Source organism: Macaca mulatta, chromosome 2, assembly GCF_049350105.2.
Source record: "Macaca mulatta isolate MMU2019108-1 chromosome 2, T2T-MMU8v2.0, whole genome shotgun sequence".
NCBI classification, from domain to species: domain Eukaryota; kingdom Metazoa; phylum Chordata; class Mammalia; order Primates; family Cercopithecidae; genus Macaca; species Macaca mulatta.
Window position 1 is genome coordinate 51,672,624 of NC_133407.1, and position 17,667 is coordinate 51,690,290.

General features: G+C 36.5%; 1 protein-coding gene and 1 pseudogene across 13 annotated transcripts in view; one reads left to right on the plus strand and one right to left on the minus strand.

Moving 5' to 3' along the window:
* Positions 1-15,292: 15,292 nt before the first annotated feature.
* LOC100428088 (large ribosomal subunit protein eL38 pseudogene) lies at positions 15,293-15,637 on the minus strand (annotated as a pseudogene).
* A 1,378-nt stretch (positions 15,638-17,015) lies between these two features.
* AGTR1 (angiotensin II receptor type 1) overlaps positions 17,016-17,667 on the plus strand; it is a 45,227-nt gene continuing 44,575 nt past the window's right edge. For 3 of the 13 annotated variants that reach the window (XM_077994156.1, XM_015131971.3, XM_028843765.2), the window contains exon 1: positions 17,129-17,563. Coding sequence is in view for 1 of the 13 variants with exons in the window: in XM_028843763.2 (XP_028699596.1) it covers positions 17,415-17,532 (118 nt within the window). In the remaining 12 variants the exon portion in view is untranslated. Of the gene's footprint in view, positions 17,564-17,667 lie in introns of all 13 variants that reach the window. The other 10 variants (XM_001110548.5, XM_015131974.3, XM_015131970.3 and 7 more) reach the window with 9 other exon arrangements.

The window sequence follows — 17,667 nt, forward strand, 5'->3', positions numbered from 1 at the left end:
ATTTCACAATGAAATATTTTTAAAATTATTACCTGAGTTTCTGTTATTTGAAAAATTTGAATTTTACAATAAGGAACCTTCTTGGTAATTAAATAGATAATCTCTTTCCAGGGAACTTTATGCTTTGAAATAATTTCCTGTGGTTTCTAATCTTTAATTACAGCACTCACCAGATACAATAAATTAGAAGGAAAGTTCAAAACATTTTGTTTCTGTAATCTCTTTGGAAAGGACATCTTAGCTGTATCTCCATTGAGGAAGACAATTTGTTCCAGAAACACATGTGTCAAGCATTTGTTTTCAGAAGAAGATACAGCATAGAAAATATAACTGCATGGCTTTATCTCAGAAGCAAAGAATTGTAGTACAGAAAAATCATTAAATAACAATCAAAATAGCATCAGTGTGCCAAAATTACACATATATAATTGGCTTCTGGGTGACTTTGGACTCAGAGATGTAAGGGTAAGGGGTCAAGTTAGTGATGAGAGACTGATATCCCCAGGGATCTCTGTGGAGAGAGAGTGAGTCTAGGGCAGGAGGGAAAAAAACCAACTGAAATTAAATGGAAATTAAGTTAGGGTCTTAATTAGAGCTCTGAAATGATTTATTCACAGAATAATTTCATCTTCATGTAACATTTTGACTCCTATACCTTGACATTTAGAAAAGTGCCATCATGTCTTGGCTTTGTTTTTTTCTTTAATAAACAAGCATGTCGGAGATGTGACTTACAGGTAGTAAGAAATATTTAATAATTTGGCGTGTTGAATACCATCCTTTTCCACCAATTTATTCTAAATTGCTTTCTAGTTTTATACAAAGTGTGTTCTGGAACTGTACTATGGCTTCCTTCTCCTGTCAAACTCCTTTCCCAACATAGTTTTCTCATAACCTAAAATGTTTATATATGCATTAGTTACGCTTGTATGCTCGTTTATGTTTTTTTTAAAACGACTTTCCCTAGAGTCCCCTTGCCTTTCCTTGCTGGCACACACTAAAGGCTCTAGCCTTAAGGCCTTTAGTAATTGTTGCATTAGGCAGGTAGAGTAGCCAAAACACAAAGGAAACAATTACTTCTCCTCCATCAGGTTGGGTACCATTGTCTCCAAACCCCTCTGGAGAGATGGAAGCTCTAGTTGAATTCAAGCTGCAGGTAGAATTTAGTTTTGAAACACTACTACTTGTATTCCCTTATTATTTTTAGATTACATCTCTACAACAATCTTCAATAGTTTTGAAAATAGAGGGGAAAAGAGATGGAACTTAGATACAGTTAATATTAAAATTTCCTCAGCATGGATTAAATAAACCCTCTCCATTATGTTTCAACTATTTACAAACATCTCTAGGTTCTCGGCAAGTTTTTTTCACCCTTGGAATATTCCGTTTGCCTACTCCCTAGAAAGGGCTGATCATGACAAGACAATTATCCTCCAAATGACATCATTTGAGCAGGTCTCTGTGCACGTGAGGAGGAAATACCTAAATACAGTGACATAGCAAGAGTTGCAATTCAATTTTCCTGAGATCTTAACCATTAGAAGCCAAAAAGCCCATCTAATTATAAAAAAAAAATCAATACGCATTTATGTCAAACTTCAGAAATAAAAAACTACAGGGATATGACTCCACTGTAACATAGCCTTTAAATCAAAAGACCTCTAAATACAAGTACATAGATGAATATTTAATTCAGAACTTATTTAAAATAAACTCTTTTGCATGTTACAAACTTAGAAGTAGGGAAAAAAGCAGAATACAATAAAAAGGGAATTTGAGCTAGAATTAGAGTATCTGGGTTACTCATCTACCATCTGTTTACTAGGTGTCTTTGAATATATTGAACTGTTCATCCTCATTTTTTTATCCGTAAATTGTTAATAGTAACACCAGACTTATCTGTCAAACTGAATTATTTCAAGGATGAAACTGAGTTCCTTTCAGCCATCTTAGAAGCTATCTTAGAAGCACAATTCAGAATAGAGACCACAGGAAAGAACAAGATGGCATAGGCCAACCTCAATCAAAAGACAAGGAGAACCAAAGGTAATCTGTCCACCTGAATACAGAACCCTATGTCCTCCTACCTTCCACAGGATCTTGTTCTGCCAATGATCTCTTCTCTCCTAAACCTGTAATCTCTCTTCTTTTTCACATGGCTCTTTTATCTACAAAAATAAAAATTAAAAAAAATTAAAAATAAAAGGCCAAATTACCTACATGCTGAAACAAACAAATGAAACAAAAAAACCTTCCTGAGCATTACTTTTCCCTTAAACTGTCACATTTGTCTTTTTCTCTCCTGTTAAACTTTTTAAAATCCCTACAGTTATTCTATCAACTTCCTAATTATTCCCAAACCTAACAATAAAAAGGCGTTTCTGCCCCTGCACTCTACTGAAACCACTTTTGCTAGGTTATTAACTGCCTCCTACTTGCAACATTCAAGTGATATTATTCGGACTCAAATGCTTGCATTTAACAGTTTGCACCCTTCTTTCTCTTTAATCCACAGATTAGCCAACCACAGCCCCACTCGTTGTTTTTGTATGGCCCATGATCTTAGAACAGTTTTCACAATTTTAAATGGTTTTAAAACTAAGAAGAATAGTATTTTACAACATGTAAAACGTATATGATGTTGAAATTTCAGTCTCCACAAACTAAGTTTTTTTGGAACCCTGCCGTACCTGTTTACTTGTCTACAGCTTCTGTACTACAGAAGCAGAGTTGCCTAGTTGCACTCTAGTTGCTGTAGAGACAGGATAGCCTGAAGCATTTACTACCTAGTCTTTTACAGATTAAGTTTGCCACTGTAAACTTAAACTCCCTCCAGTCAAGTTTTCGGGATTCATTTCCTGGAAAAGTTCCTACTCCTCTGATAAGTCCTCCCTGAGATGTTGCAAAAATTAAATAATCTAACATATACAAAGTACCTAAGACAGTATTGTCCCAAAGCTTATGTTTGAATCCATATTACCTCTTTTGTCTGTTGACTCCTTCTCCCCTTCCTATGTCTGTGTTCCCCCAAAGGTTCCATTTCATTTTTTTGTTCTCTCTTTATTCCTTACACTCTTCTTGTTAACCTTATTTCCTCCCGTAACCTCAAGCATCATCTCCATGCTGATGAATTCCACAGCTACATATTCAACCCAGATTTTGCCTTACCTGGATGTCTTTTTAAGAAAACAAACTAAGAGCATTCAAATTTAAACCCATCCTTCCCCATAAAATTTGCTCCTCAAAACACAATCCCTGTTCTCAATTTTTAGTACTGCTATCCTCCCAAACTCTTAACCCAAAGACCTCTTCCTTTCTGCCTCTCTTTCACCCTCCACATCCAACCAGTCCATGAATCCTTTCTACCACATTTTAGAAGCTTGTGCCACCATCCACAAATTCACCACTTTAAGTTTACTTCATTTTGCTTCTGGAATGACTAACTCATCTATCTGCCAATAGTCTGGTCCTACTTGTATCTATCCTCTACATTTTCAATAGGATTGCCTTTCATCTTCCTATATATAACAAATGGGATCATAGGACTCAATGCTTAATCATCTCTATGACTCACACTGCCCACAGAAAGAATATAGTTCATATACTTGAACCTAGCTCTTCACAATGCATTCATTCATTCAACAAATATTATTTACTATATGCCAAGCTCTATGTCAGACTGTGGATAGGGCAGTGAACAAAATCAGCATGTTATCTGCTTACAGGGAGATTCCAATCCTGCAGAAGAGACCAATATTAAACAAAGAACCATTGCATTTTCCATCTACCCATATGGAAAAAGGTATACTTTTATAGTGTCATCTGCATGTGCTGTGACCTCTGTCTGGAATACCGTAACCTTCAAAGCAAGACCCAAATATTTACTCCTCTAGTACGGAAACTTTTCCCAACTTGTGGCTGTCAGAGTTAATTCTGGCCTTCTTTGTATTCTGTAAGAATATCTTAATTATTTAAACACAGTATTATACATTCTTACTGCTCTTACTTCACTGGGTTGTGAACTTCTTATACTCAGGGGCTATGACTTATTGATGTCCCACGATTAACTCAGTAATCATTATAGTTTATTTAATTAATGAATTATGTCTCTTCTGTGATTAAAGGCTAAAAACCAGGTTAGATCTATGCTGTAATTAATAAGCAATATTGGATAAAATAATAAAAAATATTTAAAGAGATAACATATGTTGCTCATAGATGAATAATAAAAAGTAGAACTTTTTGAATTTTTAAGTAATTAATTTTAATAACATGACTTTTACATTTATTTCATTCAGAAAAAGCCAAATGATTTCCCAAAAAGGCATATTAGCTGTTAATGCTTACTTTTTATCCACTAATTTTGTTTCTTATTTTAGTATGTTCAAAGTATAGTTTAGTGAACTATAAATCTCTTTGCTAAGAAATCTTTGAGAATATTATCCTCACAATAAGATATTTGTTTTATATAAATAATATGTTTACATTTTGTAGATATTCAAGTCATAAACAATGCAGAAATAGAGAATGATGAATGGGCTGCAGAGTCAAGAAAATAATTGTAATAATAAGTAGTCTAATTTTTAAGATGTGCCAAAGGGGAGATCCAGGAAATTACCAAGCAGTTAACATCAATACGAAGAAATAATAAGAACAAATAGTAATAGAATTGATCAGGAAGTACTTAGGCAAGAACAATTTAATGAGCAACTAGCAGCATGAGTTCGTGTAGAAAGATTACGGAATACAAACCAGACAGAAACTGTGAGAACAAGCAGAATCAGCCCAAGGAACCTGAATTTGTCTATTTTAAATTACATCAATAGCCATGTGAAAAAGCATCATAAATTAAAATAATCCTGTGAGGTTCATTTATATAAAATTAACTTTTGGCTCATATACTACAAAAGACATTATTTTATTTAAAAACCTTCCTATTCAGAAGATACCTTCCAATCCCATGATGCCTCCACCACTGGACTCTGAGTGGTGCATATGAGTGCCACTGATATTACTTAAATAATCTTAGCCCACCTCCCAAAAAAATAGTTGCATAAATCTTGCCAATACATGCTTTTCAAGCCAGCCAGATATGACTGTCTTTGTGAGTGCCTCCAGCATGAAAACTAGTATAAATCAAGTCCTAAAAAGATGACAGCTATTAGCAATCCAGGGGCTATAGGTGGTACAGCAAGTTTTGCTTTTCTAAAGATAATTTGATTATGTGTAAGAACTCAAACCAAAGTCTTTAAAAGTATTTGGACTACAAAGGGAAGTTAAAGATTGTCTAAATGGGCCAGAGGAAGCTTCACTCATTAAGGGCTGTCTCTAACATAATGGAGCTCAGGTCATCTATAAGCATCTCCTCTCTAGAAATACATGCCTATCACTCACTTACGAGAGAGAAACCTTCTGCTTGGATCAGGAATCATGCAGCTCAATCAGCAGAGGCGGGAGTGAGCCCTGGGCAACAGGGGCATTCTCAAAGTAGCTGGGTGCCAAAGAAGTGTTGGCCAAGTGGACAGTCTGCTATCATGACCTCTGTAGTGGGTAAAGGACAGCCAGCATAATTGTGTGACTAATTTGTTTGACAATAAAGAAAGGGCCACCCACCAAAACTGAAGCACAATAAGAAATATGGTGGAAAATATTTGGGGTTTCCTGTAATGACACAATGGAAATATAACTATAATTGGGACAGCCTGCCTTTCTTATTGTTCCTCAGTCAGTTAAATTCAAACACAATTTTTCAAATGCCAGCCATTTTTCCAAAATGTTTAATTTCAAGATCTGTTGATTCTTTATATGGGTCAAAATATATACTGTTTATCATCTTAAATGTCTCCCTTTTTCTTCCCTGATACTTCATTATTCAGCACCTTCATTTATTATATAAAGCTTTCTTCTCTTAAAGTTAAATATTTAACTAATTGGTACAACTCTTAGGTACATTAGTTCCTTTATACAGAGTATGATATATGTATTTGATGGTGATAGACAATGATGTTCATAAATTTAAAATACTCAATGTAAAAACTGTCCTGTTGAGAATTTTATTTTGTAATTCTTTTCCTATCATCTATCAACATTTTTATTGGTGAATACAGTAACCTTGCCTTTTTTAGAAAGTGAAATTAATTCAATACAAAAGTGATACATCTTTATTTACTATATCCGCCTTCATCTCTAATGTTAAAAATAGCTTTTTTCTGTTAGTTTTCTCTTCTTTCCTCATGAACATTTATGCAATTTAAAATTTTTTTAACTCATAGTTAAAGCAAAACATAATTTAGAATAATACATTTTACCCTTTTAGATTATTCTAATCCTCTACAAATTTTAGCATATCTACCAGCTTATTGGATAATATTTAAAATAGCCTTCTGCCCTGATAAGTTTACAGAACATTGCCAATGTTCATTCTCTATTTCTATAAATAAAGGTAATAAGAAATAGTAGAAATTCTGCCTGATTAATGATCTGTGAAGTTTATAACTTAGTTTTTTAAGAGGTTATATCTGTAAGAGGTAGAAAATAAGAGGGATAAAGTCATTGTTTACTCACCCTACATATTCATTTCTAACAGTATACTATATGGACATTGAAATAAATCACCCAAGAAGTAGACTTTCATTATAATACACAGACCTGTAAAACACAGTTATACTAGTGAGGCTATAAACATTATAAACATGCCCTAGTAAAGAATGTTCAACAATACTGTTTATTTTGTTTGTTTTTTGTTTGTTTTTGTCATATTCATCTCTTTATATCCTTGTAAAACTACTAAAAGCAGGGATATAAATTTTGATAAAGTGTATTGAGTAAGATAGATTCCTATCTTATCAAAAGGATTTCTTAGTGACTGAATTTAAATATTTGGATAACACACATGTAGAATTATTGGAGTTAATAAAAATGGCTAACATGTATTGATCTCTAACTACAAGCCAAGCACAGTTCTATTTGCTTTAATTCATTTAATCCTCATTCACATTGAGTTAGGTGCTATCACTACCCATATTTTAGTGATAATTAAACTGAAGCACTGAGGTGTCAAATAACTTGCTCAAGTTCACACAACTAGAAAACAGGATATTGGAAATCCCTTATTTTAAGTTCCAGGAGATATCTAGATGTAAAGATATTTTCGTATCTTGGACAATTTTCATATCTTGACCAAGCTCCATTGATGCCTCTTGAGAGAAAGGAAAAAGGATCCTAGGTCTCTGAAGTCCTTGTTAACATTTCTTCCCATAAAATAATGCTACATTTTTATTTTCAAAAACAAGATGTAAGTTCAAAGGAGAAAGTAGTGACTTCTGGCAGATGTGATCAGGGAAATTAGGAAATGGCATTTGATCTGAGTCTTTGAGGATAGGCAAGTTTTTCGAACAGCAAAAGCTGGAAGATAACCTAAACGATGGGTCAGCCTAGGCAAAAGGATGAAAGAAAAAAATGGGCCGGGCGCGGTGGCTCGAGCCTGTAATCCCAGCACTTTGGGAGGCCGGGACGGGCGGATCACGAGGTCAGGAAATCGAGACCATCCTGGCTAACACGGTGACACCCCGTCTCTACTAAAAAATACAGAAAAACTAGCCGGGCGTGGTGGGGCGCCTGTAGTCCCAACTACTCGGGAGGCTGAGGCAGGAGAATGGCGTCAACCCGGGAGGCGGAGCTTGCAGTGAGCTGAGATCCGGCCTCGGCACTCCAGCCTGGGCGACAGAGCAAGACTCCGTCTCAAAAAAAAAAAAAAAAAAAAAAAAAGAAAAGAAAAAAAGAAAGAAAAAAAAAAATTGAAAAGATGTGAAAGGTATCTCTGAGAGAATTTAGTAGTATGGGTAAAAATTTTTAAAGCAGGGAAGAGTGATGGAAATTGGAATCAAAATAAAGCTCTCCTTGTAAATTTAAATTCATAAAGCTTAATGATATTCTTAGAAAAAAATAAAACAACAGAAATATAGAAAATGTTCTTTTTTTCATCATAAGTAATATAAGTAGACATTTGCATGAGTTCCCATTTATAATCTCCAGTGGCTGTGTAATGAATTCATTTGTAAGCTACATAGTAGCTTATAATACAATATTACATACAATAATAAAATATGATCAGTCTAACCCTCTGCTTTCTCTGAGACCAAAAAAAAGCCATAAAACACATAGTGATAGACTAGCTTAACATTGCTGTCTGCCACAGTATCCATCTCAAAAGCCTGGCTCGATTCTCTCAGCATCTCTTGACTATGATGGACTCCACTTAGAAAGAAACCTGAACATGATGAATATTTACATATGTATATAATACCCTTTCTCACATAAATACCAGCTGAAATTTTATGAAATGACATAAAATTTGGGAGAACCAGTTGCATACTCAAAACCAGAGGAATGCCCTAAAATACAGATACAGGCACACTTACAAGGTTGAAGCCATTGGGCCTTCAAGTTTAGTGTCAGCAAAAGCTGTCAACAAAAATTCCCCTCAATGGTCCTTGCTTTCCAAACAGATCCTGTCTTAAGTTCCCTGCCCTCTTGTTCATTCGGCTTATTTTTTATAGTGATAAAATTGTTATATAAAATTTAGACAATATAACCAAGCAGAAAAAGAAAGTGTAATTTCAAATTAGCCATAGTACCTATATTCAGGAATAACCACTGTAAGGATTTTAGGAAATACACATCCAATCTTTTTCTATGTGTATGTGTTTTTGCGACGTTTTACATAATTTGGATAGCAGTTTACATATTGTTCTACAAACTGATTTTTCACTAATTCTCATATCATGAACACTTCCCATATACTTAAATATCCGTTGCATTACTTTTAGTGGTTCCATTCTAGATGTGTCATAACCAACCCTCTACTTGAGAGATACTAAGTTTGTTTCCAATTATGTGCTATTATACATAGCAATGTAAATAACATCCTTGTATATAAATCTTTGCTCATATCCATTATTATTATTTAGAATAAGTTCCTGGTTGATGAGGATATGCAACAATCCTATAAATACACACACACATATACGTGTGTGTGGGTATATATGTGTGTGTATATATACATACATATGTGTGTATATATACACGTATGTATATACATATATACACACACATATATACACGTGTGTGTGTATGTGTGTGCATGAGAGTACGAACTTCCCCACATTCTTGCAAAAACTGACTTCTGGTATGATCATCTTTTCTTTTTAATCTTTGTCAATTTTATAGATGAGTAATTGTACCTTGTTACTTTAAATTACATTTTCATTATTAGAAAGAGTAAACTTTTTTCATGTTTATTATACACTGCATTTCTTTTGCATGTCCTGTCGAGTTTTTTTCCAGAATGATATTTTGAGTCGGGCCTTTGGTAGGTGATCTAGAATCTGATACCAGCCAAGCCCTGGCCTCAGCAGAAGTGGGGTTCTGGGGTACTGTCTTTGCTCATCTAGCATTTCAACAGCCTGGCTTCCCTTGAGCTGTGTGTTCACACTTCCAGCTACACAGTGACAGCACCATCCAATCCTGCTTCACGTGGCACATACAGAGGGGAGAGAGTGAAAGAAAAAGCCTGTACTTGAGTCCATACCATCAGGACTGCAATTATGTCAAAATTTAATAATTTTGAGAGTAGAAACAAAATAATCAGAAAGATACCAAGATGTTTTATCCCTTTTTAAAAAGTATCAAAAAGCCAGTATATTCCTGACCTGGCTGCAAAATTGCCTGCTTCTCAATAAAACCGGCTAGTATCCATTAAGCACTTACTATGTGCCAGACAGTGTCTGAAGCTCTCACATATACTCTTTTCCTTAGCCCCGACAAATGTTTAGGGAACGTTATTGCCTTTTATATTAAAATCCATTATCACAGGGGTAACTTGTCTAAGTGTACCGGGTGAACAACAGCAAAGTTGAATTTCGAATCCCTGCCTCTAGTCACAATTCTAAGGTATACCTTTTTGTGTAGGACCAACGTGTAACCGCAGTAGAAAAGCCCAGGGTTTAAAACATACCATTACTCAGCCAGTTCATTACAATAGTAATGATACCATCGTTTTCTTCTCATCTGCTTGTTTCTGATAATATAATATCTCTGAGATCAAACCCTGCCCTTTCAAGAAGTTTTACCAACACAGTTGACTCTCTAAGAAATTTACAGTCTTCAAAACTCCACTGTGGTAATTTTTTTTTTTAAGTTGAGATGGAGTCTCGCTCTGTCATCCAGGCTGGAGTGCAGTGGCACGATTTCAGCTAACTGCAACCTCCACCTCTCAGGTTCAAGTGATTCCCCTGCCTCAGCCTACCGAGTAGCTGGGACTACAGGTGTGCAAAACCACGACAAGCTAAATTTTTTTGTATTTTAGTAGACACAGGGTTTCACCATGTTGGTCAAGATGGTCTCGATCTCCTGACCTCGTGATCTGCCTGCCTCAACCTCCCAAAGTGCTGGGATTACAGGCATGAGGCACCGTGCCTGGCGTACTATGGTTATTTCTAAAACCAAGTTTGAATTTAGTATAGAAGTAACTATGGTTAGGAATTTTCAGCAGTAAATAGGTTCAAAAATATAAAGATCCCCTGAATCTTAATACTCAGAGGAGCATTTTCTATTTTCAGTCACAGATTCTAGATTTTGGTTGTCACTCACTTCTGGCTTTTCTACAAATGACTTGTGATAAATGGTTCCAAATATCTGGATGGTATGAGGTAAGTCTCACAAAGAGTCCAATTTCAAAACTGATCAGAGAAATAAATGAATGCCTAGGACAAGCTTTACACCATATAAGAGAGTTGGATGTTGTGAGTCTCCTGTCAGTGCAGACCAGCAGTGACTTTTATCTCTGTTCCCTCATCACTTAGCATAGCATGAAATACAAAGAAGCTCAATAAACATCTGCTAAGTAAATAACCCAGGAGAGACCGACTGAAAACTTAATAAACAGGAAGATGTTACATAAAACCAAAAGAAACACTAACACTGTAGGTTCTTGACTTCTAGCAGGCACGTTACGAAGGGAGATGTCAAGTCCAAGAAAGTGTTGTCTATTTAAAACGGAATACTACAAGGCGTGGACATCAATGCTGAAAGGCAGGAAAAATGGCCAGAATCCTATAAAAAGTTCAAAGAATCTCGCTGTAGCTTCACCCTTTCTCTATTTTCTGATTCCATCATGCCCTCTCTTCACTGCCAAGCTTCTTGGAAGGTTCATTCCTGCAGCCACCCCTGCCTCCTTGTCAGTTCCCTACCACGCCACTCATCTCTTGATTCTAGTGCTCTCTCCCCTAACAGGAGACTTTCACATCTAATTTCTGGTTACCCTGGTCTTGAATATAAATGCAAATCTTTAAAAGCCACCAAAACCTGTGTATATCTTTTCTAGCCATTTAAACTAAAAATCAAGCATTCTCACCAAGAAAAAAAATCAACAACAAAGTAAATACCTTGATGCTCTCCAAAGGAGGCCCCTCTCTCTTCCAATATGGCCAGTGTGACATCTGTGCAAGGTTCTTTAGTAGATGAAGCCGATCAGCTGCGTCTTACAAGCTCAATGAACCCCTACCCCAAACCCCCAGTTATTTTTGTAAATTATCTGTATTCTGTCTTGACACTGTCTCTCGTCCTAATTTCACTGGCGCGGGTTTTTTTGTGTGTGTTCACTCTAGCCTGGTCCACTTAACAGTGTTCCTACTTCTAACATCTCCACACTCTAATCCACCCTACACATCATGCCTGTCCTCACTCATAAGCCTCAGCCATTCCTCAAGAACCAAATTAAGTTCAAACCTCTCTACAAACTTCTGAGCTCCGCATTCATGATAATCCATCTTTCTAGCTCTTTCTACCACTCCCTCTTATAGCAAATGCATGGCCTTTTATGCCAGAGAACCTGGACTCTTGTCTCTGCCTCTTACAAACCATGTAACCTTGCGTAGCTTAATTTCTGTACCTTACCTTCCTCATCTGTAAAATCTATAACTTCTATATACAGATTTGCTATAATGATTAATTAGGTTAATAGATATGAAGGGCTTAATAAGATGCCTGATGTATATAGTAAGCATCTAGTAAATGATAAGTCATTATTAATTATGTACTCCTGAAAAATTCAGTAACAATCTGTTCCCACATAAATGACACTTTGTTGCCATGGTACTTTTACATAGGCTGTTTCCTTGTTCCTCAGTTCAAATAATGCTATCTATCCTTCAGGACCCATTTCAAATAACATTTCCTCCAAGACAGAGTTCTCATATGAACTAAAAGTCAGTCTTATATCAGAGAAATTTGTTTGCATTTGTGGGGATTCTTAGCCCAGGAATACGGTGAACTGATAAGACAGAGAGAGACCTGTCGCAGAGGCACAATCTAGTGGAGAAGGGGATGCTAATCCTCCTGGGTCACCACACTCAGGACTTAGGAGCCATGTCTTCCTCAGGTTTGCATTCTGAGAAAGTTCCCCTGCAGAAACCTATGCTTACTACATGCTTGATTATATTTGAGTAAATTTGCCATTTTTAATTTTATGAAAATTCAAAACATATAAGTCATTTCAACATATGGTATGCTGCTCAATAAAAACCTTTATTTTAAAAAGAGGTTTTAATTAATAATAATTTATATTATGTTCCTGATCCACAATGTTGTCTAGCACAGAGGTGTTAGCCATTGCAGAGGAGGGCATGAAAGATAGGAACTGAGCCCCTCTTCTTTCTTCAGAAACTTAGAAGCAAGAAACCAAAATCATACATTAATGTCTTTACTCATCTACACAAATTTCATATTTTACCTTTTTAAAATAGCTGTATTTATATATCATCTACATATAAATCACCCATTTAAAGAATTAAATTAAGTCTATCCTAAAGCTGCTTCTTTACATATTTTAAATTTGGCCTAAAAGTTTTTCAGTATGTAGTGAACTGTAATCTAACTGTATGTTGAAAAGACTGTAACCTAGTCTTATGCCAATCACAGAGTTTCAGCATACCTAAAGTGGCCAGTTGTTCAAACTGTGTTCAAATAAAGCAAACGCCAAATTGTAACCAATTCTATTTCTGTACCTCATTTTTGTCTTCTGTACATCACTTTTCTTTTCCTGCCCATAAATCTTTTTCAACCACGAGGTAGCGCTGGAGTCTCTCTGAACCTATTGCAGTTGAGGGGCTACCCAATTTGCACATCATTCTTTGCTCAATTAAACACTGTTAAATTTAATTTGACTAGGTTTGTCTTTTAACAAAGATGTACAGTTCAATTATTTTTTGCATGTTTTCAAAGTTGTGTAATGATCACCATAATCAAATGTACAATTTTTTATCACCTTCCAATTAGCAGACACTACCATTCCTTCCTACCCCTCCACTCTCAGCCTAGGCAACCAAAATTCTCTACAGTTATGTCACTTCTGAATATTTCATATAAATGGAATCATATAATATGTGTTCTTTTGTGACTGGCTTCTTTCACTTAGTACAAGGTTTTCAAGGTACTTCCATGTGTAACATATACTTTATTCCCTTTTATTGCCAAACAATATCTCATGGTATGGAGATATCACCTTTTATCTATTCATCAGTTGATAGATCTTTGACTTATTTCTGCTTTGGGGCTATTATGAATAATGCTGATATGAATTTTCATGTGTACATTTTTGTGTGGACTTATGTTTTCATTTCTCATGAGTATATACCTAGGAATGGAATTGCTGAGCCATCTGGTAACTCTATGCTTAACATTTTGAAGAATTCCCACTGTTTTCCAAAGTGGCTGTACTATTTTATATTCCCACCAACAATGCATGAGGGATCCAATTTCTCCACATTCTGGACAACACTTGTTACTATTTGACTTTTTGATTATAGCTGTCCTAGTAGGCATAAAATCATATCTAGTTGTTCCTTTGAGTTGCATTTTCCTGCTGGCTAATAATGTTGAGGTTTTTATGTGCTTGTCTACCTTCTTTAGAGAAATGTATATTTAGATCCTTTGCCCATTTTTAACGGTTTTTTAAGTTATCTTTATATGTGTTTTATTATCTTTATATGTTCTGAACACAAGTCCTTATCAGATATATAATTTGCAAATATCTTCACACATTCTTGGCTTTTTCTTTTCACTTTCTTGATACCCTTGGAAGTACAGATGCTGTTAATATTGATGAAATCCAATTTACCTACTTTTTTTTTGTATTTCTTATGCTTTTGGAGTTGTATCTAAGATGGCTTTGCATAACCCAAGGTCACAAAGGTTTACTCCTATGTTTTCTATTTAGAGTTTTATAATTTTTCTCTTAAGCTTGGGTCTATGATCCATTTTGACTTAATTTTTATGTGTGGTATTACAAGGAGTCCAACTTCATTCTTCGGCATATAGATAGCCAATTATTCCAGTACCATTTGTTAAAAAGATTACCCATCTACATTTTTTCAACCCTTTTCAAAAAAATTAGTGGCTCATACATGTAAGGGTTTAGTTTGTGGACACAATTCTGTTCCATTGATCTTTCTATCTATTCCTATGCCAGTTCCACACTGTCTTGTTTATTGTAATTTTATAGTAAATTTTGAAATTGGTAAGTTTGTTCTTTTTCAGAATTGTCTTGACTATTCTGGGTCCCTCGCACTGCCACATGTTTTTAGGATAACTCCGTTCATGTCTGCAATAAAAGCTTGCTGGGTTTTGATAGAGATTTTGTTTAACCTGTAGATCATTTGAAGATTAATGCCATTGTAACAATATTAAATCTTCCAATCCAAGAACATGGAATGTCATTCCATTTATTTAGGTCTAATTTGTTTCAACAATTTTGTTGTTGTTGTTTGCTTTCAGAGTACAGGTTTTATACCCTTTTGTTAAATTTATTTCTTAGGGTTTTTTGTTTTTTGTTTTTTTTTAAATGGAGTCTCACTCTGTCACCCAGGTTGGAGTGCAGTGGCACAATCTCAGCTCACTGCAACCTCCGCCTCCCGCGTTCAAGCGATTCTTCTGCCTCAGCCTCCTCCTCCTGAGTAGCTGGGACTACAGGCAAGCGCCTCCACGCCCGGCTTTTTTTTTTTTTTTTTTTTTTTTTTTTTTTTTTTGTATTTTTTGTAGAGACGGGGTTTCACCATGTTGGCCAGGCTGGTCTCGAATTCCTGACCTCGTGATTCGCCCGCCTCAGCCTCCCAAAGTGCTGAGATTACAGGAGTGAGCCACTGCGCCCGGCCATTTCTTAGTATTTTTACTCTTTTGATCTATAGTAAGTAAAATTGTTTTTATCTTTGAATTTTTAAATTTTTAACACAGTTCAAATCAGTGTGTCTGATTTCATCTTCTTCTCTAACAAACCAGGGTACCAGAACTGCTTCAGTTTCTCTGCCTTCTCTTTGTCTGTGATGACTAATGTATGAAGGTATCTGCTGCATCAAACTTTAAACTTCACATTATCCTTATTTTTCTTGACTTTGACAGATCTGGCATCCTTTCACCTGGCTATAAGCAGAAAGTCCTTGATTTCCTTAACTTTTTGAGGCATGGCAGCATGTCGGGCGGGAGAGGACACAGACCCACACAGCAAGTGGTGAGAAGCAAACAGTGGAATTGTTTTCTTAATTCCATTTGTTGATTGTTTATTGCTAGTGTATAGAAATACAACTGATTTTTGTATATTGATCTTGTATTCTAAAAACTTGCTCAACTTGTTTCTTAGTTCTAATAATTAATTGATTTCTTAGGGCTTTTTAAAACAAAGTCACGTCATCTACAAATAGAAATTATTTTACTTTCTTTCTAATCTGGATGCCATTTATCTTTTTTTCTTGTCCAGTTGCCCTCACTAGAACCTTTAGTACAAAGTTAAATAGAAATGGGAACACTAGACATATTGTCTTGTTCCTGATCTTAGACATAAAAACGTTGTTTTTCAATATTATGTGTGATATTAGTTAAGTTTTTCATAAATAAACTTTATAGTTTGAGGAAGTTTCTATTCCTAGTTTGTTGAGTGATAGCATGAAAAAGTGTTGAATTTTACCCAATAGTTTTTAAAAAAAAATTTAGACAACCATGTAGGCTTTGTCCTTTATTCTTGTTTTTTACTTCTTTAATTTCATTTTTATTGATACACAATAGATGTACATTTTTTAGGTACATGCAATAATTTAATGCATTCATAAAATTTGTAAAGATCAAATCAGTGCAATTGGGATATCCATCACCTTAAATATTTGTCTTTTCTTTATGCTAGAAACATTCAAATTATTTTCTGACATATACAATAGATTACTGTAAACTATAGTCACCCTACTCACCTATCAAACATTAATTGATTTTTGGTAAACTAATCTAATCTTACTTTCTGGCAGCAACCTCACTTGACCATGGTGTATAGTCCCTTTCATATGTTATTGGATTCAATTAGCCAGCATTTTGTTGAGAATTTTTATCCATACTCATAAGAAATATTGATGTCTATACTCATAAGAAATACTGTAGTCTTCTCGTGATGTCTTTATCTCGTTTCGTTATCAGGGTGATACTGGCCTCATAGCATGAGTTGGGAAATCATCCTTACTCTTCTATTTTTTGGAAGAGTTTGTGAAGAATTGATATTACATCTTCTTTAAATATTTATTGGGTTTTTTCAATACATTTTTTTAAACGCAACTTGGGTAGCATGTCCAATAGGAAGAAATGAGTGTCCACCCTTTAATTTCATAACCCTGGAATTAATCCATGTAATCTATGATCCACAACAGTATTACCAAAGTTCGAGTTACTCATAGGAAAGAGAAAGAAGTTCTCTAATTCGTCCTTAAAAGTTTTCCAAGTTCAGGGAAAAAAAAAATGTTGAAGAACATGAATCTCCGCAGGAAATGATACTCCTGTACCCGCAGCTCGCTGCCCCTCATGACCCCTCGCTAGGCGGGGTTCGAGGCCAGGTGGACACTAATCTGATAGTTGACAGGGGACGACTGTGGCATCATCCTTGCTGCCGTCAGTATCCTGGGAGGGAGGAGGTTGGGCCGGGAGGGTCTCCCGGGGCGGGGCGAAGGAGGAGGGAATGCAAAACAGAGCCTCGTCCCCGGAACCCAAGAAGCAGCAACGCCCCTCACTATAAATTCGGAGCTGCCTCCTCGCCGATGATTCCAGCGCCTGACAGCCAGGATCCCAGGCAGCAGCGAGTGACAGGACGTCTGGACCGGCGCGCCGCTAGCAGCTCCGCCGGGCCGCGGCGGTGATCGATGGGGAGCTGCTGGAGCGGACCCAGCGAGTGAGGGCGCACAGCTGGGACGCCGAGGCGGCGGGCGGGAGACCGCACCAGCGCAGCCGGCCCTCGGCGGGACGTGACGCAGCGCCCGGGGCGCGGGTGAGTCCGCGCGGACCGCCAGGCACGCTTGGGGGACTTCAGGGGTGGGGTGCTAAGTTTCATGTCACGGTGTCCTAACTGCTGGCTCTATACTGGGAAGCTCTCTGGGACCAAGGAAAGAGCGACCGTAGTTCTGGTCAACGCCTGCCCCTGGAGCTGGCCACACTTCACCAGATCAGGTGAGGGGCTTCTGGAACGGGAGGGAACAAGGTAGGTTTGTTTGCCACGTGCCCCGAAATTCTCAATCCATTTTGACCAAACTCTTCCGAGTGTAAGCAAGAAATTTACAGAAATAAGATGCAACTCAATAAACT